At 38.8% G+C, this 23,994-nt stretch overlaps 1 protein-coding gene across 6 annotated transcripts in view; it reads left to right on the forward strand.

Annotated features, from left to right (window-relative positions):
- The window catches only part of LOC107226377 (tubulin polyglutamylase TTLL5), a 310,488-nt gene that overhangs the window by 80,503 nt on the left and 205,991 nt on the right, over positions 1–23,994 (forward strand). For all 6 annotated transcript variants that reach the window (XR_006904213.1, XR_006904214.1, XM_046739187.1 and 3 more), the window contains exon 4: positions 17,613–17,736. Coding sequence is in view for 4 of the 6 variants with exons in the window: in XM_046739187.1 (XP_046595143.1) it covers positions 17,613–17,736 (124 nt within the window). In the remaining 2 variants the exon portion in view is untranslated. The remainder of the gene's footprint in view (positions 1–17,612; positions 17,737–23,994) is intronic.

Consider the following 23,994-nt stretch of genomic DNA (forward strand, 5'->3'; position numbering starts at 1 on the left):
GACGCTCGTCAGGAAGAAGAAAACAGGGTTGCAAGTAAGGCAAAGGACCAAGCCAAATAAATAATATTACAGTTTTGTTTCCTCGTACCACGTTTCTGAAGAATGTACAAATCACAGTTACTCACAGTTGTCTGTAATTTCAATCGAGAGATAGGGTTATATCGTTCTAGCGGGCAGTCGTGTGACAGATAAAAATTCTTCATGACGAATCTCCTGTGACACAATTTGTGTTGTACATTTATCGTGGTGCAGGTAATCGTTAGAATACCACATTCCATACTAATATAATTTTGAGCTTTTCATGCAATCAAGCTTTCGAATATATCTGTATCATATGTATTTATTTGTGAGGTATTTAAAATATTTTAGCCGCCTATGTTGCTGAATTTGTAGTACTGTGCATGATTTTCGTTTGTGAAATATTGGAGATGATCATAATATTATTTAAATTCGAACTATTTTATGTTATTCAAGTACGTAGCCATTACACATTCCTGTGAGCATGCCGCGACGCGTTACAAGAATTCCAGGAAATGATTACATGAATCATGGCATAAAGACATTAGAATCTCTAAACATCTTGATGGGAAATATGTTTATCGAGCTTGTCATACGATTGTCAGCTAGAACGGCACCCGCTCTCGATTGAAATTACGACCTACGGAGATTCAGATCGATTACTGGCGCATTAGCGGTTTGCTGGTAATCTCTTATGAATGTACAAATGATTTGTTATACATTTTTCAAAATATTGAGTTACCAAATTGTATACGAGTTTCAAATTTTTTTTTTCTGTTCTCTTCATATATAATTATTTTGATTTTTCGTTAGGAGTGTGCAGAACATAAGAATTGCTGAATGCTTCGTTGCGAATACCACAATTTTATCGGAGCCTAGATTCGAATGCTCGGAGAGTTCAATTATTATAATCGTACGGTAATTTTTTTTCCCGATAATTGGAGAAATTTACACGTGTTGACATATACCCTAAGTACGATGTAAATATGCGAGAAATTTCAAATCTTGAGGAAAATAAATATTACGACTGTTATTATTTCATCATATAAACCATAAAAAGTCAGTTGGGACGAAATTTAGGTTCTTGAGTCAGAAATATCATCCTGAAAAAAAATGCCCGCGCATTTTCCAAAACAATGAAAGCTTTTTCGAAGTGATATGTGAGCATAAAAAGTCAAAACCTATTTCTACGATTTTTTTTCCGGAAGCGCCGAGTCATTCAATTTTGTTGCAAAATGAGCGCGCAGTAAACTTGAAGAATCAATATCTCATCTCCGGTTCTATTTGACGTAGAAAAATGATTCACAGCACATTCGCGAGCAGAGAGGATAAGCCTTCGTAAAAACTTTGGTTTATCCGGAAACATTGAACATTGTAATTGTTATTAACGAACGAATTGTTTAATGGTACCATTTTTGACGAGGCTTCTACCATTTTATACATTCTGTAAAAAATCTTTCCGATTACAAATAATCCGTCGGATTTGACGAGGAATTTCCCATTCATATTCATTCCGAATGACCTACATTAGATATCTGCTATCGGTAGTAAAATATTGAACACGGTGAAATTTAGAGTGATTCGTAAAAAATGAATATCTTACTTTCAATAGAATTATCTCAGCTTTTCGGATTATTCAAGATGATCAAAATTTTTAAGCACACTCTTCCATTTCATCAGATTCGACCATTCACTTTTAACATTTTTGGGTATAGTGAGATGGCGCCGACACATGGTTGTAAGAGAACAGAAAAGGACCCATGTATTTGTATGAGTCCTTATATGATAGGGAGGGGAGGGCACGAATTGTGTGCCAAAGTATATTTTTATCGACAAGTACTAATCATGTTATGGATTCTGCGTTGAAAAGGCGAAACGACCAAATGAACACGCTTATATTTTACAGGATAATCCATCGTAACCGTTGGACGGTCGCAATGTCACATGCAGATCGACATGCCGCGAGGATATCTTCATGGAGTGGTGAACTATGTTCAAATTATATTACTTCGCAAAGGATGTTAGAAACTCCCATCAACTTCATAGTTACCTCGAATCTCGGATACTATTTCCTTGCATTTAATATTTCAGAGGGTATAAAAATAATCCTCAACGTCGATGTCAACAATTGTTTCATATATCCATAGTAACATGAATAAAGTGTTCCAATATTATATATAATCATTTTTTGAAACCCTTTTCACTAGTAAAATAGCTTCGAACATGAAATTATTTCATTATTGTCAGTGGAGTTGTGTGTAACAAGCGATGTACAATTTCAGAATGATTCCGATATGTCGAGGAATAGTCATGCAAGGTCGTAGCGATGCTTCATAAAACGAGACCACAACGATTCGTACCCGTTTTGTTTCAATTGTATTTTTCGAACATATTTCCAAATATCTACAAATGGTGAATGGTGATATTTAGGAAATCATTTTGAAAATACTTCGTGCTGTGTAAAACTAATATTGCGCGATATGTTTTATTGTATATGGGACATTCTTTTACAACCGAACACCTTTATGACGGACACATTTTTGATTTAGCTGAAATTTTTTTTGACGGGTTCTATATCGAAAAAATAGGGGTACGTATTCGAGGATTTTTTATTTCACATATTTCGTAAAATAGAGGGGATCGAAAATTTGATAATTTCGTGTTTTTTGGCTTGGAAGACTCACTTTCAAAAATTCATAACGCCGGTTCTATTTGAGCTGAAAAGTTCGTTTTTTTCATCTCAAAGCTAATAAATTGAATTTTATTACAACAATTCTTTCATTAACGATTATTCCGAAATTTATACTGTTATAAACAATTAATATATTTCAATCGATTTTTAACAATTGCCCCAACCTCGTAGCGAGTTCTTAGCACAACCATCGTATTCTACGTCAAATTTTTTATCCATAACGTAGTTTTGATTGATGGAGAAATTATTATTTTGTAGATAAATTCGAAAAATTGGTGATTTCGAAAAATTAACGACGGAGCCAGGAATCGAACCTGGCGTCTAGAGATGCTTAGCCGGAGCCTTACTCCACTAGACCACCTAGCCGCCCTGACTCTTGTCGTTAATTTCTCTCATCACCGTTCGAATTTTTGTTTTCATGTGCCTCGATATGTTTGTGTCTATATGAATTCTTCTCTCAAGCACTGTATATGTAAGAATATATGAATGTATGTGGATAATGTTTACATTTTCGATTCTTTGCTTCCGATAGGGAGTCGAAATAAGATGGACGGAAAGAATTGAAAATGTAAACATTATCTACGTAGATTCATATGAGGTATTCCACACCATTTCACCTGATCGGTGAAGGTCACCGACGCCGATCTCGGTGTCAATTATTTTCTCAGTTCGTCTATCGAAAAAAAAGAAGACGTGTTCGGTCGTTTTTCGATTAGGCCACCTGTGTCGATTTTATGAATTTTCCGATTTTTCAACTTTTTCGAAACAGACTTTTTTCAACCGGCTCTATCTTCAAGAGATTTCATTGTTTTCAAAAAATGATACAAGTATGTGTGTCAATAAGTCCGAGCTTTCTGAAAAAAATTTTTGAAAATTTTTCCAACCACTCAATTCTAAAATTTTTTCGAAAAAAAAATCAAAATTCATTGAATTGCGACACCTTCGATTTTCCTGAAACTTTTTACTCGCATTCGACCAGTTACAATCAAGTTTTCCTCCAAAGGAAATTATGGACTTCCGATTCGTTCGGGAGTTACACCATCATAAGTATCGAAAGATCAAAAAAATTAACGGAAATCAATCTTAGTGTTTTTTAATGATTCTTGAATCCCTCAAGAATCCCTTGAAGAACACACACGCACACGCACACGCTTTATTATTTTTTTTTTTTTCATAAATAAAGAAATATATAAATTTTTTATTTTCTTACAAAAAATCTCGCATCGCAGTCCCTTTTCTTGCATCGGGAAATTGCTTCCAGTGTTCAGACACAAGTTGGAGGATGTATTGTTTCTGAGTCTCGTTGTTGGTCAGAATATTATTATATTTGTCACTTAGTCGTACTGCTCGCTCTGCTGGATCATTCACGACTTTCAATTGTATCACTATTGCCAAACCTTGTCGAAATGTTTCCTCTTTTCTCCACTCTGAAGGGTCGACGTTGAGGAATTGCGTACCAATCCCAAATCTCTCGAAAAACATGAGACAGTGAGGACTGATGTAATGGTCAATGTCTTTGTTCAAGCGATTTACCACTTCCTTGTATGTCCCATATCTTTCTGCAAATTTCGTTCAAGTAGAGTTGCCGCACCTTTCATAGTTCCTAAATTTGAAGCTTTTGCATCACAACACAATGCCTTAATGGAATCAGAAACACCCCAATCTTCTAGAACTTCATATATTGCTGTTGTTTGAGCTTCTCCTGTGCCACTTTCCAATTCTGGGATCCCCAAGAGTTTTTCTGTGTCTCCGTTCGTTATCACAATAGGCAGTCTATCAAGAACTTGACGTTTCAATAAATAGAGCAGTAACTTCCCATCCCAATGAAGAACAGCTGCCTTGAGCTTGATTTCTTGAAACACTTTTTTTAAATTCCTCACCTTTGGTTCACGTAATCGTTCTCTGTACCGACTTATCGATGTTTTGTTCATAATTAACGTTGATACATCGTAATCGAGACGATGAGCGACCGTGACAATCAAGCGTACGGCTTGTCTGTCTGATATTTTGCATCGATCCAATACTGCGACGAGCTTTTCATTAAAAATATTTATCGTTCCTCTCGATTTTTTGGAGCCAGTGGTCCAGATTGATATAAATTCTCAGACAACCATTCATTTTCATGATCGTACAATGAAACATTAGAATACGTACCAAAACTCTTTTGGCTACAACTCACCGTCCCATCACCAATTGAAGCGAATTCAAAAATTTTATCTGAAATAAATTATCAGTGATGATTTTGTCTTATTAAATAGGGGTTATAGCGAATTCATAAGGAGAATGTGAAATCTAATGATTACTTACTCCATAATGCTTTTTGTTCTTCAAGTTTCTCCAAGCGTCTCTTTCTCAACTCTTCTTGTTCTAAACGAATTCTTTCTTCTTGCTCATATATCGGTTCAATATTTGACATATAACTGATTCGCTCAGGTTTTCTTTGGTTCAATAGAAACTCTTTTTGTACTTCATCAATCTTTTCAAAAACAATAGCATGAGCGATGCCGAATAGAGTCTTCAATTCAGAAGTAAAAGCTTCTTCTTTTGGTTCATTAAAAAATTTGTCACGATTCTTTTGTAGTCGCCTCCAGGTTTGACAGAGAGAATCCAATTTTCCGATGCAGTGGATTCGTTGTTTGGTCGGTAATCGTGCTTTTTGCCAAAAGATCATGACTTCATCAATCACCAATGCTGCACTTTCTCGCAATGTCATTTTATTAAACTCTCGTAAATAGAAAAATAGGATTTTCAGTACTTGTAGTTTGGATGGTAATTTATTGCCAACTATCCGTGTGTCGATGTCTCCAATCAGAAACATATTCTGACGTAGTCTTGGAGTCGAGGATATCATGAGATTAATTAGAATACAAAACTCATGAAAGCGATGATCAAGTTGCAAAGAATCACGGTCTTAATCACTTTGTCTATTCACAGTGTTATTGAGATGCGAGAATGTATTTGAGGTTAAACTTCTGACTCATGTTTGCGAATGTCAATAATATACAGAGCCTGCCTTGCCTACAGAAGGTATTTAATCCGACAAATGCGCCGAATTCGAAATTCAGAACATTGAGTTCGGACGCAAAATATATGTGTATAGTTGCCTATTTGGCACACACAATTTCCTCGGTGGATTATATGATCGCTAGAATTGACTGAATTTAGAAAAAAATGACAGAAAACTTTTAAACATTACTCGCCCAAAAAATAATCTATAAAACTTAACCGTAAAATGAGTTATTCACGAGATAATCATAAAATTTCTAAAATATCAGGAAATTGAGCTTCTATATAGTAAGAATTTCGTACTCCTAGAACGGAATTTGGGTCTAAATTCTGAAACATTTTGTTGTTGGGTTGATATTCAATGGATTTACGCAGAGGAAATATTTTTAGAGCCATTGAGAAAATTGAAACGAACAACAATCGGAAATGTCGAAAATTTAAATGGGTTTTTAATATGAAAAAGTTTATGGTTGAAGACACAGTATGTAATTGAAATTAAGGTTGAACGCATCAAAATTCGTTTGCCGCCGTGCTAAGGGACCCACCACTATACATATTCTAAACCATCCCCTCTCCATCAGACTCAGACATGAGGATGACGGACTGGGTGAGACCTGAAATTCTGAAGTCCCTCGGAGACGTCTCCAATCTATTATGCAATCGCATCGCCGAAGTGATTCCGATAGGATCATAGCTAATATTAAAGCCTCGGAGGAGCTCTATCGGTGGCAACGCCACAAGAACATACCCATTGTACTAGACATAATTAAATGGAACTGTCCTAATATCTTGAGTGAATGGAACGATTTCGAGGGCTTCAGTAACAGATATAACGTCATATGCCTTACGGAAATCTGGTTAACAACGAACCAGCTTCTTTACCACAAGGGTTACAACACGGTAAGAAGGGACAGGCCGGCCCCCACCGCAGGCGGAGGTCTGGCCTTCCTGATCTCCAAAGACCTTTTGTACCAGGGAATTGATCATGTCCCCCTTCCGAACAAGCTCAAGTGGGATAGGATCCATCTGAAGCTTTCGGCCTCCAGTAGTATTCACATTCTCAATGTTTATCGCCCACCGAGTAGATTGTTCAACCGTCTTGAGTCGAGGGAGTTCTTTTATGTCGTATCTCAATTTGATAATTTACTGATTTGTGGAGACTTCAATGCACACAATGCTCTCTGGGACGGTCAACTTTTGAGTCAGGACGGAAGATTTTTATCCGAGGCGTTTCAAGAAAGCAATTTATGCTTATTAAACAACGGGTCGGCGGAAAGAACTAATGTGGATTCACATAGAAAGGCCGTGCCCGACCTGTCCTTTGCATCAGTTCCACTTTTTCAGGCTCCTCGTGGCCAAACCTTGATGATCCTACAGGCAGCGATCACTACCCTATTCATATCCGGTTGGTTGAGCTAAACTTCCACAGACAGAAAAACGCTCTCCCTCAATCATATAGGTTGGGCATCCTTTAACAACCTCTTGAAATCCAACCTTTTCACCATCCCCAATGAAGCAGACGTCAATCTAAAGTATAACTCGTTCATCAAGAACCTGTACGACTCCCTATTGTCGTCAGGCGGTAAAAAGCCGGAAAACATCCTTAGCAAAGGCGTCTCTGCCGCCGCTTCGTGGTGGAACCAGAAGTGTACCAACATGGTCGCCTCCAAGAGGGCGGTGGCCTATCGATTCCGGGATAACCCCTCCGAGGAGAACTGGGAAAGCTGTAATAAGCTCGAGAATTAGGCGAAGAACTTTTTCAGGCGGACAAAACGAAGAAGCTTTACGGACTTCTGTTCTTCAATTGCTCCTTGGGCGAGCATTGACAAAATATGGGGCTTAATCAAAGTCTTTAAGAAAAGGTTTCATTTACCAAAATCCGTTAACTCCTATTCTTCTAAGGTACCCTGCTATAGTCTCCGCCTTTAAGGACGTTGCCTACCGAATTCGCGCGGGAACTTTGGCTTCCCGCGCGACTCTAGCCAGGCGGCTAAGGAGAAGAGTAGGCGGGACTTAAGTCTATGCCCCTCGCGTGCTATGGCCCCCCACTCTGCACTCCGTTGGGACCAGGCCGCTTGCACTTGAATGTTGTGAAGTTCTGAAGTGCGAGAAATATAACTGAAAGCCCGTATGAGTTTTGCGTTGTTGATGAGATTAGGATACGTTTATCCAAGGAGAGGTTGGCACGTATACATATTATTTCAAATATTTATTGCTTATGCAAATAATAATAGGTTACAGAAATCATTGAATAATCTTCGTGTTTTCAAGAGGTCTATTGCATAACTCGTTGCAGTAAAGTGAAAAATATTGCAAGAGAAATTACCCGAAACAGCAGCTAGGTAATTCATGACTAAATAGTGTAAATACATAGCCATCTATTGCCCAGGTCTCACCACGTGGAGGTCGCTGCGATAAAGAGACCCACCTTATCCCATCCCAACCTCCCAACTATGTCAGGAAAAATTAAAAGTTTTACATACATCGATAGATATTCAAAAGAAAATGAGTATATCAAAAAAATTGAGTTAGACATGCAGGAGTATATTAGAAATTGATAGATAAGGCGTATTGAAAAATCAGCAAAATCTATGGTACAAAACATAATCAAAAGTAATGGTGCGTCAATAAAAAAAATAACTTCATATTCCGAAGCAAACTGACTGATCGCCAAAGGTTCCTTTTCGATACCCCACCTTGTATTCGCGTTACTATGGAAATCGGTATAACGAAGTCGGTCAACTAATTTGGCGCAAGATGTTTGTGGCTGTCGTTTGAAAATTTCACCAAATATCGAGGCAGTCAACCACTTTCTACGCTCATCGTACCATTCGTCAGACGTGCTTTGTCCTCTAGTTTAACGTTCGATTACCAGTGTATCCACCGAATACAAGGCTTGCACGAAGTCCTTAATAGCGGCAGCCAATTTCTCTTCGGACATGTCTGGTTGCGACGGACATGCAGCGTCCAAACCGTAGTCGGTGTCAGTGGACTGGGCGACAAAAGATTTTGATTTCGATTTGAAAGCTGGTTTTCTAGAGTGAAGAGATCGCGATTTATTTGTGTAGTACTTGACGATGAACTTCCCCAGCCCACCCGTTCCTAATTTCTGACCGAGTATCGCATGGAACTGTCCACCAGCATTCATCCTCACTACGGCAGATTCGTATCTTACTTGATATGATCCCCGAAGGGTAAAATTGACACGCTTGCCCCCTATAGCCTGAGCAACATGTGCGCTGTACAACTCAGCCATGTTGTTGTCGACGTCCCATATTAGGCTAGAGACATGCTCAGTGAGTCGATTCATTGCCGAAAGGATCTCTTGGAAGATACCAGTCGCTTTCGTATCCTGCACATGGTTTATTTCACCCGGCTTCGGATTACCGTCGCAGAAATAACCACGGTTTTTACACAACCGATGGTCCCTGAAAACGTGATTCGGATCGTTTTTTATATATTTTACGCAATTCCTCGACCCGAACGTATCGCGGTTTATTAATTTTTGCTTTTCGGTGACCAATAGCAGAAGTTACTGCATAACTTAGGCATTTCAAGTTTTTGCGCAAAGAATTTCACAGAATCACTGTACCGACCTTACGGTTGACACAGAGATTTCGCAGTCGAGTACCATAGTTTCGGAGCACATGGTTGCGGCATTTAATTTTTATGACTAGTGCCTCCGGTCTATTCGGCATTGCATCGATAAGCTTCTGGCGGACGCTACTATCTCCTATTAATTTGTTATATTTTAGGCCGTGCATTTCTAAGCTACATTTGAATCCCTCTACTTTTATGTCAGATTCCATCGCGGTACTAGAACTCCCCAGTTTTTGGCGCACTGATGATCCACGACTGATTTTGACTTCCCTTGTTTCGACCTATTACAAATGGAAAAATACTTGTTTTGAACCCCGAAAACAAAACTTTCTTCGTCCTATACCCTACTATTGCTGCTAGACCCGAAAGAGAATCATATTTTGTACGGTAAGATCGTTTGGCCCAAGACCCATCCGCAACAACCGCTACGCAAGGGTGCCCGTCTTCGTCAACGTCACTTGCCTCACGGGCCAATCTCGCCTCTTCCTTCCCAGCCTTGATCATCTCTTCCCGAGCAATGTCATGATAGGTATCACTGACAATTTCGTGAAATTTATTCCATGTTTTCTTAGCCATGCAAGGCATATCTACAGCAGCGCTAATTTCCTTGAGTTGAGAAAAACCACAACCTGTGGACACAATTCCTGATACTATGGCTGAGTTTCAAGATGAGGAATCTGACTTACTTTCTTCTGAGTCTATTGATTCGAACTTATTACAAAATTTACATTTGAAGGTGATAGTTGAGATGATTCCTGTCCGGCTTTCGAATATAGGTTCCATGTTAGCAAACGTACAATCATAAGGTGGATGAAAAGCTTATTTTTTGATACTGCTCACGAAGTGATTTATATCCACTATTCTTCTGCCGGCCAACTCGAATGGAGGACTTGATTCGATCTTGGATTGATCCACTATCCTTTCAAATTGCAACTCATGGTCTTCTACCTCATTACTGTCGGTTGTGGGCGAAACACTTGGATGTGCTTGTACCTACAACTGTCGTCTGCTTCGGAGAAGCAGAAATCGGAGAGTTGGGTATTACCTCCGAGCAAAACAGATCGACTTTGACGAATTCTGTTGGAGATCTGACCTCGTCAAACTCGATAACATTATCTGTTATCGTGTCTTCGGTTGGCGTGTCATCCGCGACCAATTCTTCGTCGATCATTGGCTCGCAGCAATACTACATCGACCATATATTATGTAACCGATTGACAAGTATGTACAAAATATTGGAGCCGGTCTGATTTGAGTCCTGACCCCCAGGTGGGTGTTGTTTCAGATAAATGTTTTACTTCTATTTACAAATTTTTTTTCAGAAATGGTCGAAAAATGTAGGTTATTTCAGCTTTGTAAAACCTATTTGTTAGGTAATCGCGGGGCATATAAGAGTAATATTTCGCAATAGGAAATGTTTAATTTTTTCTCGTAATTGTAGTATACATAAGAATAATGAATTTTTTTCCATCCGCCACCTGCGAATCAAATTTACGATATTTCAGGCGGAAATATATTGCTATTGGAGAATAAAACAGTATCACGCCTGTTCGAAAAGGACAGCAATAGCTCATTGAATGTTTTTTTCCAATTCTCAAAACTGATAAAGCTGAATCACTGCTGGAGTCAAGTCTCAGGTTCCATGGAGCTGAATAATTGGTTCATTTCGAAACTTAAATGTAGCGTACCGAACGTGGCTGGCCTTGCAACTTTACGCTGCAACAATGTCTTCCATAGCACTTCATGTTTTCAATTAATTAGTGTATTGTGCATTGACCTTGGCACGTGATTTCAAATATCACAATTAAATAGTCAGTTAGGTAGATCAGTGTGTGGTAAAAGTCATCGGTAAGTTTGTAATCGTGAGTGGACGAAAGATGGAAAACAATTTTCGGAAGAATAGGTCGACAAAATAAACATTGAGAAAGGGACGGTAAATAATAATGCGAAGAGATTGTTAGGAAAATACGGTGTTCTGAATTAATAAAACTTGCATGTTAGTTAGTCGGTCTGAAAATAAAAACAATCAAGTCTATGTAAGCAAACTTGATGCCATTCTATTCACCTCAACCTCTCCCGCTGATAAGCCGCCAAATTTTTCCAACCCTGGCTCTTTTTCTCACTTTTCCGTGACACTTTCCTTATCTTAGTCATAGCGAATGACTGATGAATACTTATCAAGGAGTTTCAGATACTTTACTAATATTCATTCAAGAAGAACACACTGAACAACACTCACAGCTCGCGGTTTGAATTACGGGTTTGCACGTGTTAAATGCAAACTGCTGCTACGGTCGTTAGTTCATGCGACGGGCGGCCTAAGCCAGAGGTGGCGCTAGAAAGCAATTGCTTTTCGCGGCGAAAATCCGCTGTTTCATGCTTTAGCTCGTACAACTTTTCTCGCAACTCTCAAGTTCGATTTTATTGCTCTTATTCCTAAATTAAAGGAGAAGGATGTATCTGTGTCGTGTATTTCGTAGAATTGTGAAAAAAAATTAGTTCTTTTTTTATTACAACGGGAACTTTGCTCACTTTCAGTGCTGTTTTTTACGACTCTGAAAAAAAATTTGAAGTTCGGAAAAATACACGGTACAGATTCCTCCTTCACCTTCAAAATGCTTCGAATAGAAGTTCGATATCTTTGTGAATGACGGAGTAAACTTGCATGGCAAAAATTGAATTGCCGACGTTTGCGGGTGGGTACGAATAATGGTATCCATTTCACGATACTTTCAATTCTCTTATACATAACGTGGAATTTAATCCGAATATTCAAAAGTTTCATTACTTGAGATCTTCGCTCCAAGGTGAGGCCGCTGAGGTCATACAGGCACTCGAGGTTTCAGCGGACAATTATGCCGAGGCTTGGCAGATGCTTCGGCAACGGTACGACAACAAACGACTAATCGTTCAAAAGCCAGTCATCGTAACGGCAAAAACCCTTATGCAGAGACTTTGGCTGCTGAAGATAGATTGAGATGAGACGGTACCTTTGAATGTTGAGACTAAATGGCGTGCCTATGAAGCTCAATTGGGACTTCTAAACACGCTGAGATTCTCGAGAAAGGTTATCGAACACGCGGAATTAAGTCTTACCGAGATGCACGGATTTTGCGATGCGAGTATGGAAGCGTACGGGGCGGTGGTATATATCAAAACAACGAGTAAGGACGGTCAACGAAAAATTCGTCTGCTTTGTGCTAAATCTCGAGTCGCTCCGGCCAAAACGATCACTCTGCCAAGACTGGAACTCTGCGCGGCACTTCTTCTCGCGCAAATGACTCACAGGATAAAGCAATCGATCGGCATCAAATTCGACGGAATTTATCATTGGTCCGATTCCATGATCACATTGTGCTGGATAAAGGCGGATGCTAAACGTTAGAACACCTTTGTGTCAAATCCTGTAGGTTAAATCCAAGAATTGACAGATCCATTATCTTGGAAACATGTAAGCATCAAAGAGAATCCTGCCCACGCGATTTCCCGAGGAATCTCGCCCTCCTAGCCAATTCAATCGCAGCTTTAGTGGAATGGGTCACAATGGCTTAATGCTGAGGTAATGGATTGGGACGCAAGTTCATCCGTCACATCTAGTCTCGAGGAACTTCTTGAGCCTCGCAAAACGTCTTTGGTTGCGACGAACATGCCACATGGTTGGAGCATTTTAATCCAAAATAATTTGGATTAAACGACCAAACTAATCCGATCGATGGCTGACATTCCACATTTTGTTTACAATACGAAAAGGGACAAACCAGATCGACGGGTTGGTCCTCTCACCGCTCAAGAGTTGGATCAGGCCAATATTTGATTTGCGAAGATCGTCTAAGGCTATTCGTTTTCTCTCGAATTAAAGGCGCTAGAAAAAAATTAACTTACAGCTCGTAACAGCAAGCTAGTTGGCTTACCGCCTTTTCTCGACTCATATGGTGTTATTTGGGTTGGAGATCGCCTATCTCATTCTCAGTTGCCGTACTCGACAAAGCACCCCATCGTATTTCCTTCAAAACACAAATTCACGAAGATGGTAATAGTACACGAGCATCAAAGATTACTCCACGCTGGACCTCAAGCGACGGTGGCATCCTTACTTCAGCGTTTCTGGCTGATTTCAGGAGGAAACGCGGTACGACAGGTCACACAAAGTTGCGTCAAGTGTTTCCGTAACGCCCCTATCGCGAGACAGACGATTATGGGAGATCTTCCCGCATCAAGAATATCTCCTGCGAGGCCATTCGTTCATTGCGGTATCGATTACTGTGGGCCCTTCATGGTACGAGAATCGAGGAAACGCAATTCGAAAGAGTTGAAGGCCTACGTAGCCGTGTTTGTGTGCTTCTCCTGCAAGGCAATTCACCTCGAGTTAGTGCTCGATCTATCGACCGAATCATTTTTAAACGCACTCAAAAGATTCGTTTCACGACGAGGACTCCCGTCCGAAATTTACACCGATAATGGGACGAACTTCGTGGGAGCGGCAAGAGAACTGAAGGAATTACAAAAAGCGTTTCTCAGCGGAGTGAATCGCGACAGTGTGGCAAGTTTTTCTGCACAGAATGGAATAACGTGGCATTTCATTCCTCCACAAGCCCCACATTTTGGTGGTTTGTGGGAGGCCGCCGTCAAAGCTATGAAATTTCACCTTAAGAGGGTAGCCGGGACTGCGTCTCTTGTATCTGACGAATTTCAGACCGTTTTGGCTCAAATCGAGGCAGTGCTAAATTCACGACCCTTTATCCCATTATCAAGCGATCCTAATGACCACTCGTATCCAAGTCCCGCTCACTTCCTGATTGGAGACAATTTCGCATCATTTTCGGAGCCTACATTGCTCGATACCAAAGAAAATCGGCTATCCCGATTGCAGCGTGTTGAAAAAATCAAGCAACACTTTTGGAAAAGGTGGTCTATCGACTATCTCAATGAGTTGCAGCAACGTACGAAATGGAAAACTGATGTACCATCACTAAACCCTGGTGATTTGGTAATCGTTCGCGAGGACAACGTTCCGCCTTTATGTTGGCCTCTTGCGCGAGTCGAGACCGTGTATCCTGGCTCGGATGGCGTCGTCCGTACGGCTACAGTAAAGACCACGAGAGAAATATACAAGAGTCCTGCGACTCGGTTGTGTCCTCTTCCGTTGGACCACGAATGCTTTGTTGATAAATAATTGATATTGTATCGAGTCTAACGCATTTCATTTATTATAATCTTATTTCTATTTTTTTTTTTTGTTGAAAAATTGTTCTTTTCAAGGCGGCCGGTATGTTCGTGTTGTGTCTTTAAATTTGCGCGCAGCGCGCTCTTACAGGGAGAGAGTGTAAACAATTCTACGGATAGCAGCGACGGTTGACCGCCTCCCCTTTGTTTTGGTTTCTTTGTCTTTTTCTCTTGATGGCTTGCGCCTCGAGCTCGTCAGTTACCAGCTACGCACGCCACGCGTCTGACTCTCTCACGACGCACAACCGAATGTATCATAAATAAAATTATTTCGTTCTGTTAAAGCAATTAAAAAGTGGGCATGTGCTTTATTTTGCATGTAGCCAACCCCCCGAACATGGAACACTTAATTCAACGCTACCAATTAAAACTATACAAATTTGAAGTATTTGTTAATTTGTCACTATTTAACCACGAATTAGTCGTGACAGTTATACTTTGCCGTTTTTGTCATTTAAAAAAACTCGAATGCTACGCTATCTTTATAATGAGTTAGCGTTACCTCGCTGAATTACGCGTGAAGGAAGAGTCGCAGTAAACTCGACCTAAGCTCAGAATTTGTTGCTCATTAGCCTCGACTCGAATCAATTGAGAGAATCTTAAAATTATTTTTGTTTTTGACTTTCAAATGTAATTTTGGCCACTTGGCTCCAGCTAGTACAACTGGACTGATGATTCACCCGAAAAGAAAGAGTTGCACGGACCTGGGACTAAGTTCGGTTCATCTTTAATTATTGGGACTAGCTTCGAATAGTAATCGAAGAAATCTTCGGTCTCATATAAGTGAGTTATAGCGGAACGAACTATATTGTCTTGCGCCCAACGGTCTTATCACTACATTGCACTGCAAATTCCGTACGGTGTGGCGTCGGACGGGTGCCGTTCCGTTCCTAGCGGATCCGGGTTGTTCTGCAACGGTGGGCGTTGACCTTAAATCCCCAATATTTACTAAAACTAGCAAGGGAAATGACGGTCTCGAAAGAACCAACTCTAGAACTTTCCGCTAAAGTATTTGATTGTTGGTAAAAAAAAATATAACGACCAATCTCTGTGACCTTAAGTTGGTGTATGCGAACTAACCAGCTGCCTTCTGTCGTGAGTTCTGATATCGTTACCGCATCTCTACTTCTTAATTTAGTTGGCGCATGCCGCGTCTGGCGTTCAACAAAGATATTTTATGTTCCATCCTTGCGAATAATCAGAGCTATGCTTCGTCGGGTAACAATAAATGTAATTCTGCTACCTATCAAATATATACCACACTTGGTGTTTACGAATGTGAATGGTGCAGCAGAAAAATCGAGTCACGTTCGTTTTTCAAAAACCACCAACTTACATGGATTCTTGTACTTGATCGCAGCTGGGTAGGGGGGTGAGCAGAATAATCAGACTTGTGACGTACGAATGTGAATTGTCGATCAAAAATCACAGTCCATTATGTGTTTCGATAATTGCAATTTCTTCTTTGTTATTTTCTCCGATCGTCGCAAGGGTGGATTTTTCATGTTCGAGGATGACTGAAAAAATCGGATTTGTGGCATCGGTGTATGATGAATTTCGAGGAATAAAATACAGCTCAAGTTGTCATATGATAATACTAAATTTTGGTTTGGTCATCTCTTTTTCCACCGAAGGGGTGGATTTTTAAGGTAAGGCGGTGAGCAAACAAAATTAGGGTCCTCGGATTACTTGGGCAAATAAAAAACCGGAAAATATGGTTTTTTTCACTCCTATGTCACGAGCGCCGCATATTTACTCAAGACTATATTACCGATTATATCAATTATTATTATCTCTAGAAACAAGGAAGCATAGTTTTAGTTAGTCTATATAAAATATTTTATTATAACCAGTTCGTGGAGTAACCAAGCACAACGGCGTAGTTGGACGGCCAGCAACGTCAGCGTCTTCGCGCCCGCCGGATCCCGGGTGTAATCAACACCGGGATGAGGCGAGTGCGGAATCACGCGCTTCGAGGATGACTGTCGCGAGGCGAGCCTTTGTTCCGGAATTGTGTATTTAGCGAAAACGCCGAATTGTAAATTCAGCGGAAACTCGCTCGCCGCCCGACGTTCCAAGGGGTGTCGGACGAGCGAGCGAAGTCAGTCCCGTCTTGAGACCGTCTGAATAACGACATCAACGGAACCCGGCTCCTTCGAAGCGACCACGTATAGAGATATAAATCCTTTTTCCAAAACCGAGGATTAGAGTGTAATTGTCTAATCTACCCACGGCCGTAAAAGGTTACTCGCGTCGCGGTGTCAGTCTTACGAAGCTAAAATAAGTGCAAGCGTTAAGCCACGAACTCTATAGAGCAGTGTAGCCTGTAAGTGAGTGTGTGAAGGCGTGTATACTTCGGCACCTTCGAGGCCGAAGCTGCAAGCGAGAGAGAGAGAGAGAACGTGAGTAGTATAAGACCAAAATAATTGTAAGCTTCCTTGTTTAGAACCTTTTCTGCTTTTTAGTTTTTGATCCATTAAACATTTTTACTTTGCTTTCCATCAAACCATTGGTACAATAAATTGAAATCTTCCAAACCTATTCCCAGGGAACGCCCTGTAGAGGACGTTCACCTCCCAACTCACCTAAAAATTAAACATAAACCTCTGAGAGATCTTAGAGGGTTGAAGCCGTCGCGTGCGAGACCGCTCCGCACGTGACACCTATGTACCTGTTCTCCTTTTATCACTGTGGCATTGGTAAGTTTTTTGATAGCCGACAGCACCACAAATTTCGGACCAAAGGGTTGAGCAAAAACTTGCGAATCAAGCGAAAAGAGAGCAATTAAATGGAAAAAAGTTTCGAAGTTTTGTTTTAATGAATATCACAGTTTGTAATAAAAATATGTACACATATTGTGGACTGTAGAATAGCCTCCTTTGACCCCCTTCAACTCAGCCTTCTCCTTTTGCCTCATTAACATACATGTGTATTTTTAGAATCTTGATGTTTCACCATCATGACTTTGTAATGAATGTTGTAATACAAACAACAAATATTAACGTATTATTAACATGCGTTTTCTTTATGTATACTTTGTTAAGCAGCATATTTCATTTGTTTTCGTAAAAAGGTGCTCCGCGTTAGCCACACCACCAGAGGATCCACCAGGAAAACAACTACATATGACCTACAAGATCTTTCAAACTGATACGAAACTCATCAGTTTACTACTTCAGTCACATGGCCTTGCTGAGGTGAGTGTATGATTTCATTGTAATATTTCATCTCCTGAGTAAACATTCTGTCCTACGTATCAGTCATAGACAGGTAGTATGACATCGGTTTGAGTATAAAATGGAGTTTATAATAAATGCATAAGGCGTGGTGAAAAAATGGTTAAATTTGTTGTGATACTATATGTAGGAGGTGATTTTTTATACGGGTTTCAATCATTCTTTAGGAAGTATGAATTTCATGAAACGTCAGGTTATTAAATATCACTTTACATCTTTTATCAGTTTTATAAATAGTAAACGTTTGCATATTGTCGAAGAATCTTTCATTCAAATCAAACATAGGAATTTGTAAATTAATCACATTAATTGTACGTAAAATGGATTAACGCACAAGCTTCATTATATATGTAAAGAATCGAATGCGGTTCAGTTCTACAGGAATCAGTTCCACAAAGCAAATGTTCTACAAAATATGTTCTACAGACTCATTTCTACAGAAATATTTTTCTACAGAATATCTATAAAACATTTTTCTCCAGAAAGAAATTTGAGACTCGCATCAGAAATAATCCTCCATGTTTTATTCTACAGAAAAATCAGTTTCGTATATTTTGATTTGATTTAATTTAATTTAATTTACATTATACATAAATTAATGTAATTTAAATTATTTGTGTTGAATTTATGTGTGTGCTGAATGTGTATTGTGACGAACGGGTATTGTGTTGGATGTGTGAAACTATAAAACTAATCTGTACAAAAATTTCCGCATGAAAATATTCTGCAGAAAAATATTTCTGTAGAAACGAGTCTCTAGACTATATTCTGTTAAACATTTTTCTTGTAAAATAGATTTCTGTAGAATCGATTCTTTGTTACGTTTCGAGATGAGCGGTGCGAGAGATCTTCGACTCGCTGCTCGATTCAGATTCAAATTCGATTCAGAAACCTTGCGATGTCCAATATGTCCGTGCGTGCGCAATCAGATGTTCGATTAGTTCAGGTTTCTCGTTTAGCTCGTCACTATCTGCGAATTCGGTCATTTCGGGTGGTGGCAACTATCGCTGTGCGTGGTTGAAATCATTCTCTGTACACAACACTTCAATTTAAACTACACATTTATTAACGAATAACAAGTTTTACTCTATCAATTTTTAGCGTTAGGTTTTAACAAAGTCATATTGACTCATACGATAGTTATTATGGTTGCAGTAGCAATACTTGAGTTCGGAGTTTCTGAATCTAACAATTATCAATATCCGCAAGGCGACTACAACGTTGGGTACAATCGGCAAAAGCTCATTTTTTTGCAATAAAGCTTAAAAATTCAATTGAGGATCGATCAGAAGGCAAAATTGTAGTCAGATTCATAATTTCGTCATACAGATCAACCCATCAATATCCATGTTCTCCTTATCCGTTAATGTAACATGCAAACCTTTACAGCTCATCATAATTTCTTCGTTTGTTGTTGATTTGCGAGGATGAATATCTTATAAAAATGTAGAATCATTACGTTGTGCCTGTAATTGCTAAAATCTCTCTTCCATCTATTCTACTACCGTATCAACAACGTGGTAAAAGAATTGTACTTTTAATTGTTTCTTCCGATCTGTTACGCATTCATCTTGAATTTCGTATTCGAAAGAACGTTTCTTATATTGAACGCGAACCATATTGTCATGAGAAAATATCGGCTCTATCTCTACATCGGATATTAAACCTTTCTTTTTGTCCAGTATTATAGAAAAGCTTTCAAAATCTCACTGCTGGAGAAAATCTGTGTTTCTATCTAGGACAACGCAGCATTCCATTACATTTAATCGTAGACTTTGTAATAATTTTTGAAGAGACATAGACTTTGTTTGAAATATCAAACCAGATAATCACGCTACAAATGAATCTGAAATTCGTCATGGATTGGGCCACGTACCGAGCCTCTTGGTTCGAAAGATTAACTCTACTTTCACCGAGCGTTATTTCCACAAATATATTATACTTATATTTTCCCAATGCGTATCACTGAAAACATTCAGAGTTAGTGACAATTCATGTTCTTTTAGTACCACGTACTTGTTGAACTAAAAAAAAAATGTACACGTTGACAACTAGAAAAAAAAACGTGCAGCTTCTGAATAAGAACGAAAAAGCTAAGCTAAAACTTTTGATCCGTGACGGAAGTAGCATCACTTACTACACGAATTAAGGTATGGGCTGAGCAAGGGACGAGGAAGGCACGAGGGATCCCTTTGCAGAATTCGATTTTGCACGCCAGAATGTTTCTCTTTCACGTTCGCCCTATTGCCATTGCCTTGGCCACGCATATCGGAAAATCCAAATTTTGTAACTCGGTAAGGATAAATTCTATTAGTCACTTGCTTGTAGTGTCAGTGACAGGGAGGAATCCAAGGAAATGTTCTTTTATTTCGAGTTGCTTAGCTTTTCGACCGTATGCAACGAATCCGATAATAATGGATATCTCTCCAATACGACTCTTACCACGCGTGCATGCCATTTTTTATCATTTCCAATAAAGAGTCGTGTATTCTTTTCGCATATCAACGACATAATTTCATTTTGGATTCTATTACTCAAGTAACGGCACCGCGTCTCTTGGTTTCGAATGTGTGATATATGCTCTGCCATTATTGGGTCGAATTTTGAGAATATTTTTATGAGCTTCAAGAAGTTTCCGTTTTTACGTTCATACAAGTTACTAGAACCAGCGCGGAGTGCAAGCGATTGTGTAGCTAGATATTGTATAATACTGATTGTACGGGGCAGAACATTACTCCAGTGATCGATTTACCGATGCGCTCATGTTCTTTATCAACGGTATTTTCAGATCGCAATCGAAAGTCGTATTCTTTCCAACTTTCAAATTCTGTAAAATGTTTCACGGATTTTTCAAGCAACGTCAGATCTTGCGATAAATGTATCCAATCAGAGAAACCGTTTGTGGGCAACTGTCTCGTGATATGTTTTGAAAACAGAAGAAAGCAGAAACAATGTATACTATTTTTATCTTTAACGTAAATTAGCCAGGGCCGAGTCACTGTTACGACGCTATTTTGTTGCCGGGTATAACAAACAGATGAGAATCGCCTACCGTTCTCGATAGATAATTCAAATCTTTCATTTGTACATGAGCTTTTTCAACAATTAACTGCCCAATTCTGTGATCGGTAATAAATGTCCATTTTGAAGGATCAGAAAATATCTATTCATTAATCGCTTCTATAGATGGGTCCTGGCAATTTCACACTGTCGCTTAACGATGGCCCTAACTTAAGGTAGTACCGTGATAGCAGCAGTCCTCAACTTCCAGAGAAATATCCCCTGTATAAAACATTATAACTAAAGTAAAAAGTAGTTGAGATGCAGTACACCTTTGCGCCTCCTCTCACATGCGCAGAAGTATAAAAATTTTCCCATTGCGTCTTTTGTCTGACTTGGCAACGTTGCATTCTAACTCAGTATCTTTTGCCCCTCAAGCATGTGTTGTAGAGAAATGTATTGTTATGAAATCAATTTGAGGTTAGTTATAATTGGAGACTGAAAATAATACGCAATGACTTCGCGATTAAAACCTGTACCGTAACCTATATCCGCAAAGTTCTGACATTTATTTCAATTCGTTGGGTCTTTATGGCATTTTAAACTTCCTGCGTAGGGCAACGTTGCCAAGTCACTATTTCTCACGGGTCAGGTTATGAGAGAAAGTTTGAAAATCATTAAAAGCAACAAACTTTAAGAATTATTTACAAAAAAATGAATACTGCTTGTTTATGTTTTTTTTGAAAAAAATTACTTGTTATATCCTCAATTAATAATTTTCAGTTTTTAAAAAAAATTCTAAGAAAAGTATGGCTGTTATTAAATAAAATGCTCACTCTAACTACGGTCGGGATAGGGAATACATGTAAATTGTACGACTTTTGATCGCTAATATTGCAAAATTTAGTACCGCAAGGACTATTAAAAAAAATTCCTACGTATAAAGGACACTTCAAATTATGTGTATTCAAAAATTGACAGATACTGTAAGAAAAGTGATTTATCACGGTACTACCTTAACGGGGGAAACTCGTGTAATTTGAAATTTTTCGACATATATTTTACTTGAAAAATTAGTTTGACACTTGGAGAATATGCTCTTAAAGTATTCAAATCTGAATTCGACGTATAGATGCTTCAAAGAGATACAAGTATCAACGCTCCAAACGGTACCAAGCGCAGGTAAACGACGCGCGCAAGAATGCTGTATCTATCTTTCGGTCCCTTGGCAATAAAATCTCGCTAATTGGGTAGTAGAAATCACTACTGGCAAGTAAAAGCAATAGTTTGTGCTCGTGTAATTGTTATGTTTTTAAATATAGCGTCTCCAAGTCAACAATTGAGAGGCAGCGTGCTGTTCGTAAGGTAAGTGTACCAGTTATTGACACGTTTAGACCCATTTATTGACCCTTTTATTTTCCATAATTACAAATTAACGGTGAATAATAAATTGTGAATTTTTCGATGGCTAAAATCAATTGCTAAAGGGTTAGACACTACAAATGTATTTTTTGTAAATTTTAGAACTTAGGCTCATACAGATACAACCAAAAAAGGTCAATAATTGGAACAGGGTCAGCAACTGGTACACTAACCTTACCTCACATATTTTTCGTATCGTACAGTCGGTTTTACAATATGTGAAATTCGCGTGCCGCGCAATGTAGCTCAGCGAATTTTCAATCGATTTTTATGAAAATTGCATGAAGTTCGATTTTTCCCAAAGAATACAACAAAATATTGTTTTTTACCGATTGTTTATGCAGAAATGGATGATTTTTTTCAAAATGGCCAAAATATTTAATTTTTTTTTCTCCGTGATGCAAAGCGTGTTAATGTATTTCAACAAAAAAAAATTAGATTTTTTGATTTTAGTTGAGGTTTGAGACCTGTAGGCTGCACGGCGCATATCTAAGGTACCGATATGCAGCAGCTGTGGCGCCGCCATTATAAAATATTTCAGTCTCATAAATTTGTCAATACACCTTACTTTGAGATATGCTTTATTTTAATTCAATTAACTATTCCACTTCGCTGTAAAAAAATCTTTGAAAAACGTACGCTTACAGGGGTTTCCCCCTTCAATATATTTCGGAATTGGCTTGGAGTTCGCATTAGAAGTGTTTTGATCCTCTGTCATTATTGATAAGTATGTCAGTTTGAGGATCTAAAAATTAGGAGCGTGCTGGTTGTTGGTCGGTGGTAAAATAGCAATGGGATTGGGAGTTGGACAACTTGTAGCTGTATTTTCGGTTTGCGCCAACTCATTATCAATAGCTTCATTTTATGGAAGTTCCCCACTTTAAGAAAAAAAGTCATAATATTTTTTTGATACGTTTTGATCCTCTTTATTGCTTACGTGTTGCATGTGGCTTGTAGACCAGTATATGATGTTCAATTGGTTGAAATTCTTGACCAATGGGGTGTTTTTATTTTTTGTAATAAACTTATAAAAGAATAAAAGAGCCAAAAACAAAATCGATTTATTGTAATTGAAAAAAAAACAAACATCGGTCAGAATTCGAACCAAGAATTTACCTGTAAAGAGATGTATGTAAGACAGTATGTACGGGCCTGAGCTGCTCCCCCCACGCACTATGGAGCAGGAGAATAAACACAGTTCGATGCGAGACACAAGAGACATCACACGTGTCGAGTTATTCACCAAACGTTATACCTATCCCAACATACCCTACGATTCAATTAAAATATTTACATGCAGAATTGCTTGAAATTTGTGTCAGTTTGCTCAAATGCTAAAAGTAATTACAACAAACTAAATGTTGATTTTCGATATGATGAGCAAAAAACTATAATAATTATGAATCAATTTGTAGAAATTCGTAATGACACAAATCAAATTTTTCTAAATATTATGGTAACACCTCCTGTACGGCTGGTTCAATCCTACGATGTGTGAAAGTTTTACACAAATTAAGCTGAGACCCCATTCCGTGGTCATCCCACTCTGAAAATCTAGGGCCCTAATGCAAAAATTCCTAGCTTTTCAATAGAATTATCAAAATATTATTTTTGATTGCGAAACCTTGAAAAAAAATTGTTTTTGAAAAAGGCGTACTTTTTGGCTGTTATTGACGATCTATTCAAAAATGGATTCAAAATTTGAAAATATCAGATTTTTTTTTCCACAAAAAATAGAGTGGTCCATATTTTTTTCCTGCGACAAGAGGTACTGAAAATACGAAGTAAAACACACCG

This window comes from Neodiprion lecontei, chromosome 4 (assembly GCF_021901455.1).
Source record: "Neodiprion lecontei isolate iyNeoLeco1 chromosome 4, iyNeoLeco1.1, whole genome shotgun sequence".
NCBI classification, from domain to species: Eukaryota; Metazoa; Arthropoda; class Insecta; order Hymenoptera; family Diprionidae; genus Neodiprion; species Neodiprion lecontei.